This window comes from Heterodontus francisci, chromosome 10 (assembly GCF_036365525.1).
Source record: "Heterodontus francisci isolate sHetFra1 chromosome 10, sHetFra1.hap1, whole genome shotgun sequence".
In the NCBI taxonomy this organism is placed as follows: Eukaryota; Metazoa; Chordata; class Chondrichthyes; order Heterodontiformes; family Heterodontidae; genus Heterodontus; species Heterodontus francisci.
This window is the reverse complement of record NC_090380.1, coordinates 47851994-47875911: the sequence shown is the minus strand read 5'-3', so window position 1 is coordinate 47875911 and position 23918 is coordinate 47851994. Positions and strand designations below refer to the sequence as shown.

The following is a 23918-nucleotide window of genomic DNA, read 5'->3' as shown; positions in this document are numbered from 1 at the left end:
AATGGACCAGCCAGTTGCCTTCATCAACAGGAAGGGCTCCCATTCAATCAACGTGCAACTAGTCTGCAACCACCAAAAGTGTTTCCTGCAGGTGTGTGTCCGCTTCCTGGGAAGCAGCCATAATGTCTACATACTTCAACAGTCCCAAGTGACAGCTTTTCAGGCTCCCCTGCTCACCTTCAGTGATGGATTCTCAGGGCCAAGAGATATCCATTGAAGACATGGCTACTGACGCTTGTGAGGAACCCTCACACTACAGCAGAGGAGAGGTACAATACTTGCCACACGTCCACCAGAGCGATCATCGAGCATAGATGATTCCGCTGCCTAGATCCAGTGGAGCCCTGCAGTATGCCCCAGTGAGGTCTCTTGTATTGTGATGGTCTGTTGTGCTCTGTACAGTCGAGCACGGCAGAGGGGGGGGGGGGGGGGGGGTCCTGCCTGAAGAGGACATGATTGATCACCAGTCTTCATCCAATAAGGACATGGAGGAAGCTAATGAGCAGGCAGCACTGGATATTGAGCTCCTTGTACCAGAGACCAGGCACAATGAGAGACGGGCAAGGAAGGTAAGAGACAATCTCATTCATAACTGCTTCCTGCCAGAATGATGGCCTCTCAAAGTGAACTCAATAAAGACTCACCTCACTGAAATCTGCCTGTCACCTTCTTTCTATCTCAATTTTGTGCCTAGCATCCAGCTTCACCATGTATTTTGACAATGAAATGCTTACCAAATGCGGCCTGTGCCTACGCTGGCAGCCCAATGGGGGAGCAAGGATGAAGGCAGTATCTCACAATTAAGGGATGAAAAAATGAGTATTTCACAACAATTAATGTGAACTGTAACAATGACATAACTTTATAAAACAATATAAATGGCAATTGCAAAACACCCATGCATGAATCCCCAAGTGGATCCAGGTGGTTTTCTTGACGCGCTTATGAGTGCTTCTACGAAGTGTGACCCCTGCACTAGCAGCTGAGCTGGAGCCAGTCTGCTGATCATGCTGCCCCTTGGTCTGGGATTACTTCAGTGGGTGTCCTCTAGCTGCCTGAGGCCTGGAGAGCCCTGGATCCTTGAAGATTTCCTGCACAGGTGCAGGACTCTCCTCAGGCATTGCAGCTACTGGAGCTGGGTTCACTGGCGGAAGGGCTGAGGAGCCAGTGTCTACACTTGGAACACTCTGAGGGGAGCCCCCAGATGTGAAGGTCAGCCTCTCCTGCTCCCTTTCAAGGCTCACTTGAACCTCCCTGCTGACCAGAGAAGGATGAGGACTTGGACAAGGCTCCAGGTGCCTTGTCCTTCTCTTGCCTTGCCACTGCTGCATTGAGCTCAATGACCAATGTGATGGTGTGCAGGTCTGAGCGCATCTGTGGAAACTGGTTCTCCATGAGGATCGCCAACCTCTTGATGGATGAAGCCATGTGCTCACATGCCCGAGACATGGTAGTATTCATAGCTGGATGGATTCCTCCACTGTGCGCTCATGGCCGCACACTGCCTCTGGATGTTCCATCAGATGTTGCCTTATTTCTCTCTGCAACTCCAGCGTTCCCTGTGCTGTTGATAACAGAGGCTCGTCATCAGCCTGGGGCTCAGCATGGGCCTGGCCACCTACAGTCCTCTGACTGTCAGTGGCCTCGGTTGTTAAAGTTTCCGTCAGCTGCTCTGGTGGGTGTGTGGTGCTTTTACCAGCTTGTGACCCTGATTCTACAGCTGAGTGGAAACCAACCAAGGTGAAGGTATCTGCACTGGTGGAAAATGCAGGAGAGTCATGTGACGGTGCATCCCCTGACTGCTCCTCCTGAGAGGGCAATGGCTGTCTCCCTTCATTTGCAGCCTCCTGTGGACACCGACCTGCATGAAAGAACACAAATATGTTTGAGTTAAGCAGTGCAGATCTCGTCATGGCAACCATATGTGATGTGGATCTCCAAAAGTGTGCTGGATGTAAAATGAAGACAATCCACACTCTCTTGCAGGGAGACTCCAGTCTCACCATCTGCTCGAGTGGCCACCCTGGGTCCCCACTAGCTCCAGTGCCACCTCCTCAGCCGTCGACAGAGGCCTGGCATCCCTCTGCCAGTCCGCGAGGTCTTCTTCATGCTATGGGCCCATTTGTCCTGCAGATAGAAATAGGAACATAGATAAGACTTTGCAGGAAGAGCAAGAAGACAGTTATGCTAGTGGCAGCCCCTCGTCCCTTGCTGGGATTTCCTACATGGCTTTTCCCCACATTCGTTCTCAAGCGGTGTGAGCTGCGAAAGAAGGTGGCCTGTGGCCAAGATGCAGCCATGCATCTGCCAGGATGTGGTGATGCCTAACCCCACTTTGTAAGCGCCTTTGTGGTCACTCCCTCCCACATAGCCACATGCAAGCCCCAATGAGGAGAGAGGTATGAAGCACTCACCTTGGCAGAATGAAGGAGGTCGTTGACTCTCGGCACTGCACTGCACCCATGATCGGCGGTGACCCCACTCCTGCTTACTTCCTTTGCGATCTCCATCCAGGCTTGCTTGGTCAGCCAGGAGGACCTCTTCTTCCCATTGCTGAGCAAGAGGACCTCCCACCTTTCCTTTGCAGTCTAGAGGAGAATCTCCAGGGTGCCATCATTATACCCTCGGGCCCCCTGGCGTCTTGCCTGTGCCATAGCACATCGTCCTTCTTCAGGAAAGGGGTGGGGGGCCAAGGAGTTACAACACCGGGTCCAGAAGCAATCTGGAATCAGTAATTCTTTCAAAGGCTGCAATGCAAGCAGGGCTGCCAGGGCTTTAAATATGGTGCCAGCACCTGATCCAAAGTCATCTGACACCACAGTCAGCGCCTTGGAGACCGCCCCTGACGCGTAATTAGACGAGCCCCGGGCCTCTGTTGTGGTAAGTGCCCGCCCGCCGCAAAATCACAGTCGGCTGGCAGCACATGTTACCGGCAGCAACAGCATCCACTTCCAGGTCTGCCGCTGGGACCCATGGCGGGAACACTAACGTCAGCCCACTAAGTGGAACTTCCTTCATTCCTTGGGAGAAAATTATTAAAGAATAGTGTACCTTAAAAGAAGTTGGCCTCATGCACAGGTCAGGTAATCTCCCCATCTCTGTTGAAAAGGAGGAGCTGAGCTTTTCATTCCACTAAGCAACATCAGGGCGGCACAGTGGCGCAGTGGTTAGCACTGCAGCCTCACAGCTCCAGCGACCCGGGTTCAATTCTGGGTGCTGCCTGTGTGGAGTTTGCAAGTTCTCCCTGTGTCTGCGTGGGTTTCCTCCGGGTGCTCCGGTTTCCTCCCACATGCCAAAGACTTGCAGGTTGACAGGTTAATTGGCCATTATAAATTGCCCCTAGTATAGGTACGTGGTAGGGAAATATAGGGACAGGTGGGGATGTGGTAGGGATATGGGATTAGTGGAGGATTAGTATAAGTGGGTGGTTGATGGTCGGCACAGACTCGGTGGGCCGAAGGGCCTGTTTCAGTGCTGTATCTCTAAAAAAAAAAGCAAGTTGAACACTCAGCCAGCCTGTGGCAAGAAAAATTGCATACTGCACTGGCTCAGGTCACTAGCTAACATTTGCCATTGACCATATTTCATCCAATGAGGGAAAAAATTACCTCCTGATGTGGGGTCTCTGTGTTTCACAGACACAAGCACTGCCTTACTGACCTTACTGTACTGCTACAGAAGGCAGCCTTGACTCCAGTAGCAGTTCCATTACATAAGTGTAACTCCTTCTGTTGCATCTTCGCAGCCTTTCCCTTCATCACATAATATAGGGAGGTTTGCTTGCATCTGAGGAAAGTAGCTACTCGCCTCAGGCAAACAAACCAGACAGAGGAAGTAAAACTATCATTTTGGAAAAAGCTACAGCCTCCTTACAAAAACCATAACATTGTTGATTTAATGAAGCAGTCATATATTGAGAATATTGCACAAAATAATTCCCCTGGATAGTGCTGTGGGGAGGGTCTGAGATCAATAGCCTACCTCTTCTTTAAGAAAACACAAAAGCATGAGCGAATGAACTCAGCAGCCAATGCCTTCACTAGCAGATGTTTAGTAATAAAATCAACTTGGTTTGGCGCTGGAGTCGAGTCTAAGATAACTAACTCCTTCTTACATTCCAAAGTGTGTAAAGGTGAAGACCACAGAATGAATCGAGGATTGTTTGGAGATTAGATACTTTAATGCAAAGTCAGAAACTGAGATGATGAAAGACTCACTTCAGAATCTGAAGAGTGAACAGAACTGAGAGTCTTAGGAACTGGAGACCAAGATCAAAGCTGAATGAACTCAGGAATGCCACAACATCCAGTAAACTAAAATAGAGCTCATAACTGAACAAAAACTATAGCAAACTTTAAGGAAGACAATTCAACTGGAACAAATATCACCACTGTCAAAAATAGCAATGCTTATATTCCAGGTTATTTTTAATAGAAGTCTAAAAGCACATTCAATATTTAGAAAGTTTTGGTAATAGATTACGGCATATATTTGAATGACAAATTTTAACAGCAGTTGCCACTAATTTTATGAATGTAGCCCAATTTATCCTTTTGAGAGAACATTTATAAATTCAACAAGATCGATCCAAGTTCTATATTCTCTACCAGTTATATGGCTGACAGTAGAGAAGACATCTGTTATACACAGACCAAAGAGAACTGCATAAACAGTTGATTTCTTATTGATTCTCTAAACGGTGAAGATGTTATGATAAAGTGTCCCAAGTAGCACATTTATTCTTTAAATTCACAATACATACAATAACTTAAGATTCTCATCCTGTTTTCAAATTCCTCCATGGCCTCACCCCTCCCTATTGTTGTAATCTCCTTCAGGGTACTCCTCTAATTTCCATGGGAACATAGTGGCCTCCAGCCCCCGCAAAGTCGCAGTCGTTCCCTAACTTTTACAAGGATGCCCATCAGGCTGCCAAATATTGTGTCTGTTCATTATCAGCCACCTGCCACATATATGTTAACATCACTTGGCCCTCAAAATGGACCAGTGTCCTATATTGTTCTTGGCCAGCCCAGGAAACCCTAGCAAACAGGCAGTACCATATACCACACTTTTGGCACTACTATCTATGTATTGTGCAACATTAGAATCAACTTGGTCAATTCAAGAAAGAAACAGTGGCCTGAATTTTGTGGTGGTAATGATGGCATAACTGTCAGCATGCGCCGTCATTACTTCACTGAAACTGACAGCAAGTTGGGGAGTCTGTAGAATAACGCGGAAATCCAGATATTGCTGTCAGTAATTTTACCCTTCTCCGGTAGATACACTGCTGAGGTCTTCTCAGAATGCAAACCCTAAGGAATCAGTGAATTCATTAAAACATCCACTTTTACCCTTTTAGTCTTGCTGTAAACAAAACTGGAAAAGTTACACCTTGCTAAATGAGGTGTAATAAGATTTTTAACACTGTACTAACTTTGTAATTATGACTGGACACCCTCACTGGCCCTGAAAGTCTAATTTTATATTTGTGGAAAGTTCAATTTTTCCATTATGATTTTTTAAAAGTCTGATATTTTAGCTTCCAAATCCAATCTTAATCATTTATTGTGTTATCTGAAAATGTAAATTAAAAGTGAAGGGATAAAGTGATTTGAACTTCCTGGTTTGCTGTCTGTGCGAATACTTCAATGGAATTGACTGCTTACCCTGCTTGCTAACATCAGAGTTGCTGGACACCTGGAGATCCTCTCGACTTAGCACTAGATTTAATCAGCCATCAGAAAAGGAGAAATCCAAACCACAGAGATCGATCGATCTTTGTGAGCAAATTTCTCGGAGGTCAGCAGGGACTGCCTTTACGGCTGACTGCAAAATTCAGGTCAATGATGTAAAATCAATAAATATTTGTATAGTAGACGAAAATAAATATAATAAAAACACATTTTAAAGATGTTTTAAATATATCTGGCTGTGAAGAGAATGCCTCCTTGTCCTCAAACTGGTCATTATCTAAGATACTTTCTTGCAGGTTGTGGCAGCTGCAGTACATTGCAATAAATCTTTGCCCTGGAATATATTTGCATTTTCTTTGAAGAACCAGGAATAAGTTTTAAAATTTCACTTGTACACTTCAGTAATACTGCAAGTCACATACAATAAGTGTTTTAAGAAACCTATCAATAGTATTATATATACACCAAATACCCATCATTCCATTTAATCACATTTCTCCTCCTTTCATTTCCACTAGCGTTACTAAATGGCCCAGTTACAGCTGGATCTTGTCAAAAATATCCGAACAGCACATCATCACGCAAATGTCCACATCAGTCCCATATTCGTAGCATGAGATATGGCTCAATGTGTTCTCACTAAAGATATCAAGACCTGCAGGGAACTGAAGGGACTGAGAAATATAACTCATGTTCAAAAGTTTATTTATTAATTCCGTTTTGGCACAATTACTATGCAGACATAAAAGTGGCAGACTGTGGATCTTTCTTCTTCTTGTGACATGTTCATTAGCATCCAAGGTAGTGACAGATAGCTTCTGGTCAGTGTCCTGGACAGGGGAGGTAAGGCATGATTACTGAAGCTTAAATCAGGGCAACATTGTGCTGTCAGTTTTCTAAAGTGTCAGTCTTACTTGGCTTTTGGTTTTGAAGCAAAAGCAGGATTTGGTTCAGCTGTTCACGTTCATCAAAATTGCTAAGGAATTTATGAATTAATTAGATGACTGTTTCAACCTGACCAGAAAACTCCCCATACAAGAGACAATGGGCTGGGTTTTGTTCTGAAGACGGGGATCCCAGCAGCGGGGCAGAAGGTGGGGGGAGGCCCCGCCTTGGCCCTCCACCAGATCCCCGTTGCAGTTCCACAGAGGGCAGGAAATTAACTGCCTGCCATCAGGGACGCCATCCTAAGGGACAAGCTCTTGCCTCCAAGAGGTGCCAGCCAATCGGAGGGCCAGTAGCTCTGCAGGACTGGCAGCACTACTGGGAGCAGTAGCGACTGCCGGTACTGCAGGAGGCCCTGCAGTACCAGAGCCCAGAGATGCTGGGAGAGTTAAGTGGGGTTGGGGTCACCAGGGCCATTTAAGCAGGCCCCAGCGATGGGGTGGGGATGGAGTTACTGAGGGTGGGGGATGGCGGTCGCTGCTCGCCGAGGCCCTCTGGAGGCCCTGACCCCAAAGGAAGGAACTCCCCAACGCTGCTAGGACGCCGCCAGGTTTTACCTGACCGTCTCTCAGTGGCAGCGGGCCCCTCTGCCTTCCACAAAACTGAGGTGGAGGCAGGAATAGGCCCTTAAGTGGCCATCAACTGCCCACTTAAGGGCCTCAATTGGCCTTGGGTGGGGGTAGGGCCATCCTCAGCCTTCCCCGCCCCAGACTAAATTGGAAGGAGTTGGGATGGCGATGGGCACTCTGCCCCCGCCTTCCGACACAATTTGATGGCCCCCTCCCCCCACCTCCGTTCCAGTCCCGAGGGGGCCCATTAAATTCAGCTTGGTGTCTTTTTTAATTATATTCCATGAGTTGGCAGACAGATTACTGGTAAGCAGAGGAGACCCCAATAAAAAGCAGACAAATGCTTAAATGAACAAAAATTAAAACATCATAAGAGATACAGATAGCGAAAGCTTGCATGACAGATTTTCCCTGGCAAACAATGTAGTGCCTTTTCGGCAGTTTCCAGACCAAGCTGCTCCTACTATCATCAGGTGCTAATCTATTTATTGAGGTAATATGACTCTTCAAATTAAACTCAACAGAAGCAAACACGGTGAGAAAGTGCTGGTGTGCTCCTGAAAGTTTTAAAACAACAATAACTCTTTACACTGTGATAGCGGGATATGACATCTCAATCACAACTCATCCACTTTTCAAATTGCAATTATTATTTGTACAGTTTAGTGCAAAGCAATGACAATTCTACAGCTAAAAAATTGCTGAAAATGGCATGCTGAGATTGGAAAGCAAACTCCTGTCCAATCACAGCATGTCAGTCAGAGCCCACTGCGAATGGAATGCCATTTGCTGCAAGTCTACATGCATAACAGTACGAATGACAAGTGCCATCTTACAAAGATTGCTGAGCAGTTGATAGCAATGTGAAAACCTAAGAATGAAGGGAGGAGAAAAGACCATCTACCTGCTTAGACCACTTGCCTTTGTACTAGGTGCATATGCACTTATAGTTTAGTTTAGTTTAGAGATACAGCACTGAAACAGGCCCTTCGGCACACCGAGTCTGTGCCGACCATCAACCACCCATTTATACTAATCCTACACTAATTCCATATTCCTACCACATCCCCACCTGTCCCTATAGATTTCCCGACCACCTACCTATACTAGTGGCAATTTATAATGGCCAATTTACCTACCAACCTGCAAGTCTTTTGGCTTGTGGGAAGAAACCGGAGCACCCGGAGGAAACCCACGCAGACACAGGGAGAACTTGCAAACTCCACACAGACAGACCCAGAATTGAACCCGGGTCGCTGGAGCTGTGAGGCTGCGGTGCTAACCACTGCGCCGCCCATGTAGTGGCATAGTGGTAATCTCGCCCTACTATTAATCCAGAGGCCTAGGCTTATGCTCTGGGGTCATGGGTTCGAATTCCACCATGGCAGATGGTGAAATTTGAATTCAATAATAAATCTGGAGTTAAAAGCTAGTCTAATGGTGACCATGAAACCAATGTTTATTGTTGTAAAAACCCATCTGGTTCACCAATGCCCTTTCGGGAAGGAAATCTGCCATATCCTTACCTGGTCTGGCCTATATGCGACTTCAGACCCACAGCAATGTGGTTGACTCTTAAATGCCCTCTGAAATGGCCTAGCAAGTCACTCAGTTGTATTAAACCACTAGCACTGTTGGTGCACCCACACCCCAAGGGATGCAGCAGTTCAAGAAGGCAGCTCACCACCACTTTCTCAAGGGCAATTAGGGATGGACAATAAATGCTGGCCTGGCCAGTGACACCCATCCCATGAATGAATAAAAAAAAAAGTCGTGAATGGTGGTGGACAATGAAACAACTGACAGGAGGAGGAGGCTCCACAAATATCCCTATCCTCAATGATGGGGGAGCCCATCACATCAGTACAAAAGATAAGGCTGAAGCATTTGCCTCCATCGTCAGCCAGAAGTGTCGAATGGATGATCCATCTTGGCCTCCTCCTGAGGTCCCCAGCATCACAGATGCCAGTCTTCAGCCAATCCGATTCACTCCACGTGATATCAAGAAATGGCTGAAGGCACAGGACACTGCAAAGGCTATGGGCTCTGACAACATTCCACCAATAGTACTGGAGACTTGTGCGTCAGAACTGCCATGCCCCTAGCCATACTCTTCCAGTACAGCTACAACACTGGCATCTACCTGTCAATGTGGAAAATTGCCCAAGTATGTCCTGTAAACAAAGAGCAGGACAAATCCAACCTGGCCAATTACCATCCTATCAGTCGATCATCAGCAAAGAGATGGAAGGGGTTGTCGACAGTGCTATCAAGTAGCACTTGCTTAGCAATAACTTGCTCACTGACGCTCAGTTTGGGTTCTGCCAGGGCCACTCAGCTCCTGACCTCATTACAGCCTTGGTTCAAACATGGACAAAAGAGCTGAACTACAGAGGTGAGGTGAGAGTAACTGCCCTTGACATCAAGGAGCCTAGCATAACAATGCATGTTGGAGGAAACCAGAGCACCGAGAGGAATCCCATGCAGTCACAGGGAGAACTTGCAAACTCCACACAGGCAGTGCCCAGAACTGAACTTGGGTCACTGGAGCTGTGAGGCTGCAGTGCTAGCCACTGCGCCACCCAAGTACATTTGTCAAGCATGATTTCCCTTTCGTAAATCCATGCTGATTCTACCAGTGTTCTCTAAGTGCTCTGCTATAAAATCTTTGATAATGGACTCTAGAATTTTCCCCACTACCGACGTCAGGCTGACTGGTCTATAATTCCCTGCTTTCTCTCTATCTCCCTTTTTAAATAGTGGGGTTACATTAGCTACCCTCGAATCTGTAGTAACTTTTCCAGAGTCTATAGAATCTGGAAAGATGACCACCAATACATCCACTATTTCTAGGGCCACTTCCTTAAGTACTCTGGGATGCATACCATCAGGCCCTGGGGATTTATCGACCTTCAATCCCATCAATTTCCCCAACACCATTTCTCTACTAATACTGATTTCTTTCACTTCCTCTGTCTCACTGAGCCTTGTGTTCCCCAACATTTCTGGTATGATATTTGTGTCCTCCTTTGTGAAGACAGAACCAAAGTATGCATTTAGTTGGTCAGCCATTTCTTCATTCCCCATAATAAATTCCCCTGTTTCTGACTGTAAGGGACCTACATTGAAGGGAAAGAGAAAATAGGGGACTATAGGCCAGTTAACTTGGCATCAGTCATTGGGAAAAGGCTGGAATCCATTATTAAGGCAGTTAATAATGCACAGAAAATCATAATATGATTAAGCAGAGTCAACATTGTTTTATGAATGGAAAATCATGTTTGATGAATTTATTGAGTTTTTTGAGGATGTAACTGGCAGGGTGGATAAAGGATAGTCAGTAAATGTAGTATACTTGGATTTCCAAAATGCATTCGATACCACATAAAAGGTTAATATGCAAGATAAGGGCTGATGGATTGGGGATAATATGGATAGAGGATTGGTTAATGGACAGAAGTTGGCAGACTGTAACTAGTGTGCTGCTGCAAGGATCAGTGCTGGAGCCTCAGCTAATGACACTCTATATTAATGACTTGATTGAAGGAACAGCAAGTAACATCTCCAATCTGTAGGAACTGTTCCGGAGTCTATAGAATCTTGGAAAATGACCACCAATACATCCACTATTTCTAGGGCCACTTCCTTAAGTACTCTGGGATGCATACCATCAGGCCCTGGGGATTTATCGGCCTTCAATCCCATCAATTTCCCCAATACCATTTCTCTACTAATACTGATTTCCTTCAGTTCCTCTGTCTCACTAAGCCCTGTGTTCCCCAACATTTCTGGTATGATATTTGTGTCTTCCTTTATGAAGACGGAACCAAAGTATGCGTTTAGTTGGTCAGCTATTTCTTTATTCCCCATAATAAATTCCCCTGTTTCTGACTGTAAGGGACCTATATTTGTCTTCACCAACCTTTTTCTCTTCACATACCTATAGAAACTTTTACGGTCAGTTTTTATGTTCCCTGCAAGCTTGCTCTCGTACTCTATTTTCCCCTTTTTAATCAATCCCTCGGTCCTCCTTTATTGAATTCTAAACTGCTCCCAATCCTCAGGTCTGTTGTTTTTTATGGCAAATTTATATGCCTCTTCCTTGGATCTAATGATATCTCTAATTTCCCTTGTAAGCCATGGTTTGACTACCTTTCCCGTTTTACTTTTGCGCCAGGCAGGGATTATCAATTGTTGCAGTTCATCCATGTGCTCTTTAAATGTTTGCCATTGCCTATCCACCATAATTCCTTTAAGTAACGTTTCCCAATCCATCATGGTCAACTCGCGCTTCATATCTTCGTAGTTTCCTTTACTAAGATTCAGGACCCTTGTCTCAGAATCAACTACGTCACTCTCCATCTTGATGAAGAATTCTATCATATTGATAGATATGATTGCCACAGATATAAAACATTCTGTACTTGCAGCCTCAAGGATCAGAAGCCTTCCTGTCATGTAAGTTTCTGCATAGGAGCCTGAAATCAAGCTTAAAATCAATGAAAAATGTTTTAGCCTCCCTTAATTTTTGTAATCCAGCACCAACTTCACATCATTCACTTTATTTCTGCAGCAACACCCCCATGCCTTTGCTGTCATCCCCTGAGAAGAATCACCTTTGCTGGTGCCGAGCTTGGAGCCAAACAACCATTCCAATGTTGGCGCATGTTTTGCCGAATAGTTAAAGAGAGAACAACACAGACCATAGACTCAATCGTGAACCGGGTGACATGGGAAGAGTGCTCGCCGTTCACTTAATCTGGCAGGTAGGACTGAATTGGAACGAAGTGCGGGATAACGAGTATTTATGGCATGTAAATGAATTCAAAGCTGAAATCTGCCACTGTGCAGGGATAACCCCGGAATGCTGGAAAAATACTGCTGACTTAATTTCTCAAAAATATCCCGCCATCAGGAATCCGAAAAAACTATTCCCGCCTAATTAAATCACCCCGCATGCCACCAAATCTGCTCTTGCACAGCCCATAAAATTCCCCCAATGGATCTTTTTTTTAATACTTTAACATTCACTTATTTTGGTCGTCTTTGCCTTTGACCACAATTTCAGAATCTTAACTAGCAGTGAATGAGTTAAACTAGCAAACAAAGCAAGAAGTCCTTACATATTTTATATTTAGCAGAAATGGAAAGTAATACATTAAATGAGACACTTCAGGAGAAACCTTGCGTGTGCAAATTGCCACAACAATTGCAAGTATGTAAAATTTTCTCCAAGGTTGCTTAGCTCTGCAGAATCTGATGTGCCTCACATGTCTGATACAAACAAATGCAACCATACCTGCTTTTAGTGTTCCAATAAAAAAGCAGTTAGACACAGAAGATGAAAGAAGAGATGAAAACCAAGCCACCAATCCTCCTCAAACAACCCAAAAGAAACTAGCCAATGCATAATGCATTGTTGGTCTAAATATTTGATGGTATTTTGCAACAAAGAATTCTTAAGACTTATATAGTAAGGGGAGAAGAAGAAAACGCAAAAATAAATGAAGCGTCTTCAACCTTTCCACAAAATTTAATGTAATGAAGTAAAAAATTGTTAAATATTAATGACATGAATGTTGCTAAATTAATAATAAAGAAATATGCATTATTAATGAATGAATGAATGGCACACACATGATTAGTTTGGTCCAAATGGTCCAAACCATAGCATCATAGAATGGTTGCAACATAGGAGGAGGTAATTTGGCCCGTCGTGTCTGTGCCAGCTCTCTGCAAGAACAACTCAGCTAATTTCACTTTTCCCCATAGCCCTGCAATTTTTGTTCTCATCAGATAATTATCCAAATCTCTTTTGAAAGCCACGATTGAATCTGCTTCCACCACACTCGCAGGCAATGCATTCCAGATCATAACCACTCACTGCATAAAAAAGCTTTTCCTCATGTCGCCTTTGGTTCTTTTGCCATTCACCTTAAATCCTCTGGTTCTCAACCCTTCCGCCAATGGCAACTGTTTCTCCGCACTTACTTTGTCCAGACCCTCAAGATTTTGAATACCTCGATCAAATCTCCTCTCGACCTTCTCGCAAAAGAGAACAGCCGCAGCTTCTCCAATCTATCCACATAACTGAAGTCCCTCATCCCTTGAACCATTCTCATAAATCTTTACTGCATCCTCTCTGATGCCTTCACATCCTTCCTAAAGTGTGGTGCCCAGAATAGAGCACAATACTCCAGTTGAGGCTTTTTGTACACTATGCCTCTATCTATAAGGCCCAGGATCCCATATGCCTTATTAACTGCTTTCCCAACCTGCCCTGCCACCGTCAACAATTTCTGCACATATGCCTATAGATCCTTCTGCTCCTGCACTCCCATTGTAATTCTATCCTATATTTTATATCCCTTCCTCATTCTTCTTTCCAAAATATATCACTTCACACTTCTCTGCATTAAATTTCATCTGCCACATGTCTGCCCATTCCACCAGCCTGTCCATGTCCTCTTGAAGTCTATCACTATCCTCCTCACAGTTCACAATACTTCCATGTGTCCTTTTGTGTCATCCACAAATTTTGAAATTGTGCCCTGCACACCCAAGTCTAGGTCACTGATACAGATCAAGAAAAGCAGTGATCCTAATACCGGCTTTCTCAGTTCTGATGAAAGGTCACAGTCCTGAAACATTAACTGTTTCTCTCCTTTCAGCATTTTCTGTTTTTCTTTCAGATTTCTAGCATCCACCGTATTTTGCTTTTGACTTAATACTGATTCCTGGGGAACCCCACTACATATCTTGCTCCAGTCTGAAAAACAAACGTTCACCATTATTCTCTGTTTCCTGTCATTCGACCAACTTCGTATCCATGCTGACACTGTCCCTTTTATTCCATGGTCTTTAACTTTGCTGACAAGCCTGTTATGTGGCACTTTGTCAAACACTTTTTGGAAGTCCATGTACACCATATCAACTACATGCTGCATACTTAGCCAAGCAATAAGTTTCTAATCAACACCAAAGCTGATGAAAGTTCTGATGAAAGGTCACAGGCCTGAAACATTAACTCTACTTTTCTCTCGACAGATGCTGCCTGACCTGCTGAGTATTTCCAGCACTTTGTTTTTATTTCAGATTTCCAGCACCTGCAGTATTTTGCTTTTATCAAAGCTAAATATTTCATTCATTTGACAAAGGCTGCCTTAGCTAATTTTGTAACTCTATCCTTCATCAAAGTTGATAATTAATAGGTTCTTTCCCATCAAGAATCACTAGATAAGGAATTATGTCATACTTAATACAAAGACTATATAAGCATTTGCCAATTAATTTTCTTAATAGTGGTAGCTATCAATAAACAATGCCATTTTAACACTGTAACTTTAAAATAGTTGTGATTTTAACCTGGATCGCATTGGGCAATTGTGTTGTCGGGGTGGAGGAAACCCCATAGATAGGTGAGTGTGTGAGACATGGGCTATTTTAACTCCCAGGCTGCATCTACATTTCTCTGGACCCTCTACTGCCCGAAGTCGATATTAAAGACATCTAGTGGCAGAGCAGATTCGCTACAGCAATTTCCTCTGCAGTCACTTCTAAGTGCTCTAACGCACTATGCTCGCCACCCCCCGAATAACTTATACTCATCAGCACCCTCAAGCTTTGAATATAGTTCCCTCCGAATAGGTGAATTGATATGGAAACATTTCTTCTTCATATATCATTTGTCAGCTTAAAGGAAAAACTTAATTAAAAATCCACAAGGAAAAAAATGTGAATGAACCAATAAAGAACCTCATTTTTCTTGTACTAATGGGTAGCAAAATATTTTTTCTAGAATGCAGAATCCCACTGGCACATCATCAAACAGACAACAGCTGGGAATCTGCTTGGTGGATTTCCTGATAGACTGCCATGACTTCAGCAAAAGATTGGTTGAAATGTAACTATCCACCAATCTTCTGCTGAACTTACAGAAACTGATCTGGAGAAGTCTTGAGGAAATTCCTGTTGAATAACCTTTCTGTGTTTCAGATATGTCGCAAAGTCTAGACTGTGTCATCTGTAATTGAAATGAATATACTGCAACCTGGAAAAAGGAAAGGTTAATTACTACATATTGCAAACAGCTCGACAATAAAATATGGAATGAAAGCCATGAGATTACCTTCTCTTTCTCTCATCCACCTGTCTGCAGATGTCCTGCCAATGTCTGTTCAGGTTGCTGAGCTTCTCCTTGAGGATGCCACCGTCGACTGTCGATGACTGTCCAATAATCTCCTCCCCAGTCACATTCAGAGATGTGACAACAGCTTGCTGGCTTCCAATTCCATCTTGTAATTCCTGCAAAACAGCAGCACAGAGAATTAAAATCTCTTGACTATAAACCATTACAGATCAGTTCAAAAAGCAACATTCTAAACACAGAGCAAGATAACTTTCACCTTCACCATAAATGTCACTATTACTCCCAGTACTTCAAAAATACATGATAAAAAACAGGACCATTAACAGGCAGAAAGCTACTGGCACAGTATGTATGAAGCTGAAAAATGTTCTCTTTCTGGGGCTAAGCATAATTATCACCATTTTGCAAAAAATACAAAAAGCACTCTGGAAAGAGAGAGTGTGGAAATTGCTCACCTTTACATTCGACATAAAAATGACCATTCATTTTCATTATCTTTACGATGCAATTTTGGGAGAAAGAGGATGGAGGAAGACACAAACATAAAAGCATTCTGTATTTTTGTGAAAAAGATGGTTATTATGGACAATCCCGGAGATCCAATGCAGTTTACAGCTGTAAATACAGTACTAATTTGAGCACAGGATATTTTTGACAAATAATTTCTGCCTACAATGCTGAAAGCATCGATAGCTTAAGTGTAGACAGACTTCTAAACAAAGTTCAAGTGATTACCCTTTCAAATTTACAAATGTAAATACTGCAGTGTAGCAAATAATGGCCACTAAAGTCCACTTATAATGGCTGAGAGCACACCAGTGCTAAATTGAGACAGCACTTGTCAATCAGAAAAACATACATTGGATTAAAGTTTCACAGGGGAACATTTGGATAACAATCCTCATCGTATCATGAGGTTTAGATTAGCAATGGAGAAGAGGAAGGAACAATCTAAGGTAGAACTTCTAAATTGAAAGAGGGTGAATTTCAATGGGATGAGAAGGGATCTAGCAAGGGTAAAATGGAACCAAAGACTGACAGGAAAAACTGTAACGGAACTACGGCTGATCTTTAAGGAAGAGATGTTTCAGGGACAAGCTAGGTACATTCCAACAACGGGGAAAGGCTGGGGAACCAAAGCCAGGGCTCCTTGGATGATGAGGGAGATAAAATATGACGAAATAAAAGAAAATTGTGCATGTTAGGTGAATTCTTCAAGTGAGAACCAGGCCAAAAACAATTAGAATTAGAACATTACAGCGCAGTACAGGCCCTTCGGCCCTCGATGTTGCGCCGACCTGTGAAACCATCTGACCTACACTATTCCATTTTCATCCATATGTCTATCCAATGACCACTTAAATGCCCTTAAAGTTGGAGAGTCTACTACTGTTGCAGGCAGGGCGTTCCACGCGCCTACTACTTTCTGAGTAAAGAAACTACCTCTAACATCTGTCCTATATCTATCACCCCTCAACTTAAAGCTATGTCCCCTCGTGTTTGCCATCACCATCCGAGGAAAAAGACTCTCACTATCCACCCTATCTAACCCTCTGATTATCTTATATGTCTCTATTAAGTCACCTCTCCTCCTCCTTCTCTCCAACGAAAACAACCTCAAGTCCCTCAGCCTTTCCTCGTAAGACCTTCCCTCCATACCAGGCAACATCCGAGTAAATCTCCTCTGCACCCTTTCCATAGCTTCCACATCCTTCCTATAATGCGGTGACCAGAACTGCACGCAATACTCCAGGTGCGGTCTCACCAGAGTTTTGTACAGCTGCAGCATGACCTCGTGGCTCCGAAACTCGATCCCCCTACTAATAAAAGCTAACACACCATATGCCTTCTTAACAGCCCTATTAACCTGGGTAGCAACTTTCAGGGATTTATGTACCTGGACACCAAGATCTCTCTGTTCATCTACACTACCAAGAATCTTCCCATTAGCCCAGTACTCTGCATTCCTGTTACTCCTTCCAAAGTGAATCACCTCACACTTTTCCGCATTAAACTCCATTTGCCATCTCTCAGCCCAGCTCTGCAGCCTATCTATGTCCCTCTGTACCCTACAACATCCTTCGGCACTATCCACAACTCCACCGACCTTAGTGTCATCCGCAAATTTACTAACCCACCCTTCTACACCCTCTTCCAGGTCATTTATAAAAATGACAAACAGCAGTGGCCCCAAAACAGATCCTTGCGGTACACCACTAGTAACTAAACTCCAGGATGAACATTTGCCATCAACCACCACCCTCTGTCTTCTTTGAGCTAGCCAATTTCTGATCCAAAGCTCTAAATCACCTTCAACCCCATACTTACGTATTTTCTGCAATAGCCTACCGTGGGGAACTTTATCAAACGCCTTACTGAAATCCATATACACCACATCCACTGCTTTATCCTCATCCACCTGTTTGGTCACCATCTCGAAAAACTCAATAAGGTTTGTGAGGCACTACCTACCCTTCACAAAACCGTGCTGACTATCGCTAATGAACTTATTCTTTTCAAGATGATTATAAATCCTGTCTCTTATAACCTTTTCCAACATTTTACCCACAACCGAAGTAAGGCTCACAGGTCTATAATTACCAGGGCTGTCTCTACTCCCCTTCTTGAACAAGGGGACAACATTTGCTATCCTCCAGTCTTCCGGCACTATTCCTGTCGACAATGACGACATAAAAATCAAGGACAAAGGCTCTGCAATCTCCTCCCTGGCTTCCCAGAGAATCCTAGGATAAATCCCATCTGGCCCAGGGGACTTATCTATTTTCACACTTTCCAAAATTGCTAACACTTCCTCGTGAACCTCAATCCCATCTAGCCTAGTAGTCTGAATCTCAGTATTCTCCTCGACAACATTTTCTTTCTCTACTGCAAATACTGACGAAAAATATTCATTTACCGCTTCCCCTATCTCCTCTGATTCCACACACAACTTCCCACTACTATCCTTGATTGGCCCTAATCTAACTCAAGTCATTCTTTTATTCCTGATATACCTATAGAAAGCCTTAGGGTTTTCTTTGATCCTATCCGCCAATGACTTCTCGTGTCCTCTCCTTGCTCTTCTTAGCTCTCCCTTTAGATCCTTCCTGGCTAGCTTGTAACTCTCAAGCGCCCTAACTGAGCCTTCACGTCTCATCCTAACATAAGCCTTCTTCTTCCTTTTGACAAGCGCTTCAACTTCTTTAGTAAACCACGGCTCCCTCGCTCGACAACTTCCTCCCTGCCTGACAGGTACATACTTATCAAGGGCACGCAGTAGCTGCTCCTTGAATAAGCTCCACATTTCGATTGTGTCCATCCCCTGCAGTTTCCTTCCCCATCCTACGCATCCTAAATCTTGCCTAATCGCATCATAATTTCCTTTCCCCCAGCTATAATTCTTGCCCTGCGGTATATACCTGTCCCTGCCCATCGCTAAGGTAAACCTAACCGAATTGTGATCACTATCACCAAAGTGCTCACCTGCATCTAAATCTAACACCTGGCCGGGTTCATTACCCAGTACCAAATCCAATGTGGCATCGCCCCTGGTTGGCCTGTCTACATACTGTGTCAGAAAACCCTCCTGCACACACTGGACAAAAACTGACCCATCTAAAGTACTCGAACTATCGTATTTCCAGTCAATATTTGGAAAGTTAAAGTCCCCCATAACAACTACCCTGTTACTCTCGCCCCTGTCGAGAATCATCTTCGCTATCCTTTCCTCTACATCTCTGGAACTATTTGGAGGTCTATAGAAGACTCCCAACAGGGTGATCTCTCCTCTCCTGTTTCTAACCTCGGCCCATACTACCTCAGTAGACGAGTCCTCAAACGTCCTTTCTGTCGCTGTAATACTCTCCTTGATTAACAATGCCACACCCCCTCCTCTTTTACCATCTTCTCTGTTGTTACTGAAACATCTAAATCCCGGAACCTGCAACATCCATTCCTGCCCCTGCTCTACCCATGTCTCCGAAATGGCCACTACATCGAGATCCCAGGTACCAACCCATGCTGCAAGCTCACCCACCTTATTCCGGATGCTCCTGGCGTTGAAGTAGACACACTTTAAACCAAGTTCTTGCTTGCCAGTGCCCTCTTGCGTCCTTGTAACCTTATCCCTGACCTCACTGCTCTCAACATCCTGTACACTGGAACTACAATTTAGGGTCCCATTCCCCTGCTGAATTAGTTTAAACCCCCCCCGAAGAGCACTAGCAAATCTCCCCCCCCAGGATATTGGTACCCCTCTGGTTCAGATGAAGACCATCCTGTTTGTAGAGGTCCCACCTACCCCAGAAAGAGCCCCAATTATCCAGGAAACCTAAACCCTCCCTCCTACACCATCCCTGCAGCCACGTGTTCAACTCCTCTCTCTCCCTATTCCTCGCTTCGCTATCACGTGGCACGGGCAACAACCCAGAGATAACAACTCTGGTTGTTCTCGCTCTAAGCTTCCACCCTAGCTCCCTGAATTTCTGCCTTAAATCCCCATCTCTCTTCCTGCCTATGTCGTTGGTACCTATGTGGACCACGACTTGGGGCTGCTCCCCCTCCTCCTTAAGGATCCCAAAAACACGATCCGAGACATCACGAACCCTATGGCACGTGAAATAAGATCAGAGTGGAAGTGAAGATGAAAATAAGACAGGCAAAAGAAAGTATCTGAGAATAGAATGGCAGTTGACATAACAGGGAATGCAAAAATCTTCTACTGGCACGTAAATAGGAAGCGGATCATAAAAGGTAGAGTGGGACCTATTCGGAACAAGGATGATGATGTATGCTTCGAGGCGCAGGGCAAGATTACAATACTTAATGAGTACTTTGGATCAGTGTTTATTGGAGAAGAGAATGCTGACAAAATATCAGTAGAAACAGAGATGATAGAGCTAATGAAAGGGGTGAAAATTGATAGGCAGGTGTACTGGAAAGGCCGGTGAAGGCCTCCTGCCTGCAGCCACTACATTTTTTACTTCTATGTTTTGTTTTTAAGCTCTACCTTGCTTTTGCTTCGCTTTTGATTTTAAAAAAAGCTGTATTAAACCTGTATTGAATTTTTAAAGGTTACTTTGTAGACATTGATTAAAAACTAAGCGTGATTATGCTCTGATTAAGTCAAATAATTCATCAATTATGTCATCAATGGTAATCAGTAGTAATAGTAACTGTGAACTTGTTTTTCACAAGAACTCTTTCCTTTTGTTTCATGCTGGTCAAAGCAGGCTATGTTCACAACTGTTGTTTTGTCTAAATTACTGTTTTTCTCTTCTTAAAAATAATGGCTGTTTCCTATTATTTAAACAGAAGTCAGTTCTTACGGTATTTGATAACCCTTGGACTGCAAGCCAGGACAATGGATACCCTTGCACATGGGGTGGTCCACTATGGTGTGGAGTCAGGAGATGAAGTTTAATTGATGGACAATATAACCTAATTGATGGCAGGTGAGAGACACCATCAAAGGATGTATAAACAGCCGTGGCAGCTTTGTATGCTTAGAGAGGAATTCGATAAGGACTCATGGCTGTCAGATTCTTGTTTTGAGAAAGTCTGATGGGGGCTCGGAAAGCTGGCATGGAGCCAGAAATTGGACTTAAAGGGGCACAGCATCCAATGTTCGGGGCTGCAGTGGGAGTGGACTAGTCAACCACTGAAGACTATGGAGGAAGGGACGTTGACGGAGTGATCGACAACAGAGTCCACCCCCTTGCAAGGTTCTCTGGAGACTTGGTGATGTCTGTACGAAGGGGGAATGGTACCATTTTTTGGAACTGTTGTGAACAAACTATTTTGGGCTTATAGCAATTGTACTATAAGTTTGTTGTCTTTCTATACGCTTTTCTTCCCTTCTTTTAAATAGCTATCTTTCCTTCTTATTTTATCATTAATAATTGTTTAATGATTACTTAATAAAAATTACTGTTTTAACACATTATTAGGTGTTGATTCACTCATTCCTGTTACGTCCACAGTACGGCTCCGAACCCAAGTCAGACTCCGCAAGGGACTTTCACGCCCTATAGTGGCTATGTTAAAACTGGAGAAGTTGCCTGGCCCAGATGGCTTGCATCCCCAGTTGCAAAGGGAAGCGGCAGCAGAGGTAGCGGAAGAGCTTGCCATAATCTTCCATCCTTCCCTAGATATGGGAGCGGTGCCAGAGAATTGGAAAGTGGCAAATGTGACATCATTATTCAAGGAAGGGTGTCAGAACATTCCTAGTAACCACAGACCAGTCAGTTTAACATCAGAGGGTAAGGTTTGAGTTTTGAATTAATTAAGGTGACCCAGCATGGATTTGTAAATGGCAGATCATGTTTGCCTAATCTAACAGAATTTTTTGATGAAGTAACAGAGAAGGTTAATGAGGAGAGGGCAGTGGATGATGTCCATATGGATTTTAAGAAAGTGTTTGACAAAGTACCACATAAAAGGCTGGTTAACAAAATTGAGCTCATGGAATAAAAGGATCAGTATCAGCTTGGATAAAAAAAATTGGCTTAAGGACAGAAAATAGCGAATTGCAGTAAATGGTTGTTTTTCACACTGAAGGATGGTAGACAGTGGTGTTGCATAAGGGTCAGTGCTAGGACCAATATGTATAAATGACTTGGATATTGGAATACAGAGTAAAATTTCAAAATTTGCCAATGATACCAAACTTGGAGATGTGGCAAACAGTGAGAACAATACCAATCGTCTCCAACAGGACATAGATAGCCTAGCACCGAGTTTGGCAACCTGCAGCTCCGGAGCCCCATGCGGCCCTTTAACATTACATTTGCGGCTCCCAACTCTTTCCAGTTGGATCGTATGAACATGAAAAAGCCTAAACAAAATTAAGTCAAGAAAAGTAAAATCTGTGCTTTTATTGTGAGGATAAAAAGATAATCATTATGCTGCACTTTATGGTACCAAATGATATTATAACGAAAAACATCACTGTGCTCTAAATAAACCTGTTCGAGTGGTATAGCTACACTGTGCTTATAGGCAATGCCTTTGAGTCAAGGAACAGGTTTTATGATTATAACCATTCTTCTTCTTTGGCCTCCTTATCTCGAGAGACAATGGATACGTGCCTGGAGGTGGTCAGTGGTTTGTGAAGCAGCGCCTGGAGTGGCTATAAAGGCCAATTCTAGAGTGACAGGCTCTTCCACAGGTGCTGCAGAGAAATTTGTTTGTCGGGGCTGTTGCACAGTTGGGTCTCCCCTTGCGCCTCTGTCTTTTTTCCTGCCAACTACTAAGTCTCTTCGACACGCCATATTTTAGCCCCGTCTTTATGGCTGCCCGCCAGCTCTGGCGAACACTGGCAACTGACTCCCATGACTTGTGATCAATGTCACAGGATTTCATGTCGCGTTTGCAGACGTCTTTAAAGCGGAGACATGGATGGCCGGTGGGTCTGATACCAGTGGCGAGCTCGCTGTACAATGTGTCTTTGGGGATCCTGCCATCTTCCATGCAGCTCACATGGCCAAGCCATCTCAAGCGCTGCTGACTCAGTAGTGTGTATAAGCTGGGGATGTTGGCCGCCTCGAGGACTTCTGTGTTGGAGATGCGGTCCTGCCACCTGATGCCAAGTATTCTCCGGAGGCAGCGATGATGGAATGAATTGATACGTCGCTCTTGGCTGACATACGTTGTCCAGGCCTCGCTGCCATAGAGCAAGGTACTGAGGACACAGGCCTGATACACTCGGACATTTGTGTTCCGTGTCAGTGCGCCATTTTCCCACACTCTCTTGGCCAGTCTGGACATAGCAGTGGAAGCCTTTCCCATGCGCTTGTTGATTTCTGCATCTCGAGACAGGTTACTGGTGATAGTTGAGCCTAGGTAGGTGAACTCGTGAACCACTTCCAGAGCGTGGTCGCCAATATTGATGGATGGAGCATTTCTGACGTCCTGCCCCATGATGTTTGTTTTCTTGAGGCTGATGGTTAGGCCAAATTCGTTGCAGGCAGCCGCAAACCTGTCGATGAGACTCTGCAGGCACTCTTCAGTGTGAGATGTTAAAGCAGCATCGTCAGCAAAGAGGAGTTCCCTGATGAGGACTTTCCGTCCTTTGGACTTCGCTCTTAGACGGGCAAGGTTGAACAACCTGCCACCTGATCTTGTGTGGAGGAAAATTCCTTCTTCAGAGGACTTGAACGCATGTGAAAGCAGCAGGGAGAAGAAAATCCCAAAAAGTGTGGGTGCGAGAACACAGCCCTGTTTCACGCCACTCAGGATAGGAAAGGGCTCTGATGAGGAGCCACCATGTTGAATTGTGCCTTTCATATTGTCATGGAATGAGGTGATGATACTTAGTAGCTTTGGTGGGCATCCAATCTTTTCTAGTAGTCTGAAGAGACCACGTCTGCTGATGAGGTCAAAGGCTTTGGTGAGATCAATGAAAGCAATGTAGAGGGGCATCTGTTGTTCATGGCATTTCTCCTGTATCTGACGAAGGGAGAACAGCATGTCAACGGTCAATCTCTCTGCACGAAAGCCACACTGTGCCTCAGGGTAGACGCGCTCGGCCAGCTTCTGGAGCCTGTTCAGAGCGAC

At 44.3% G+C, this 23918-nt stretch overlaps 1 protein-coding gene across 7 annotated transcripts in view; it reads right to left on the bottom strand.

Annotated features, from left to right (window-relative positions):
* dmd (dystrophin) overlaps positions 1 to 23918 on the bottom strand; it is a 1950296-nt gene that overhangs the window by 665836 nt on the left and 1260542 nt on the right. For all 7 annotated transcript variants that reach the window (XM_068040560.1, XM_068040554.1, XM_068040555.1 and 4 more), the window contains one exon: positions 15342 to 15517. In XM_068040560.1, coding sequence (XP_067896661.1) covers positions 15342 to 15517 — 176 coding nt within the window. The remainder of the gene's footprint in view (positions 1 to 15341; positions 15518 to 23918) is intronic.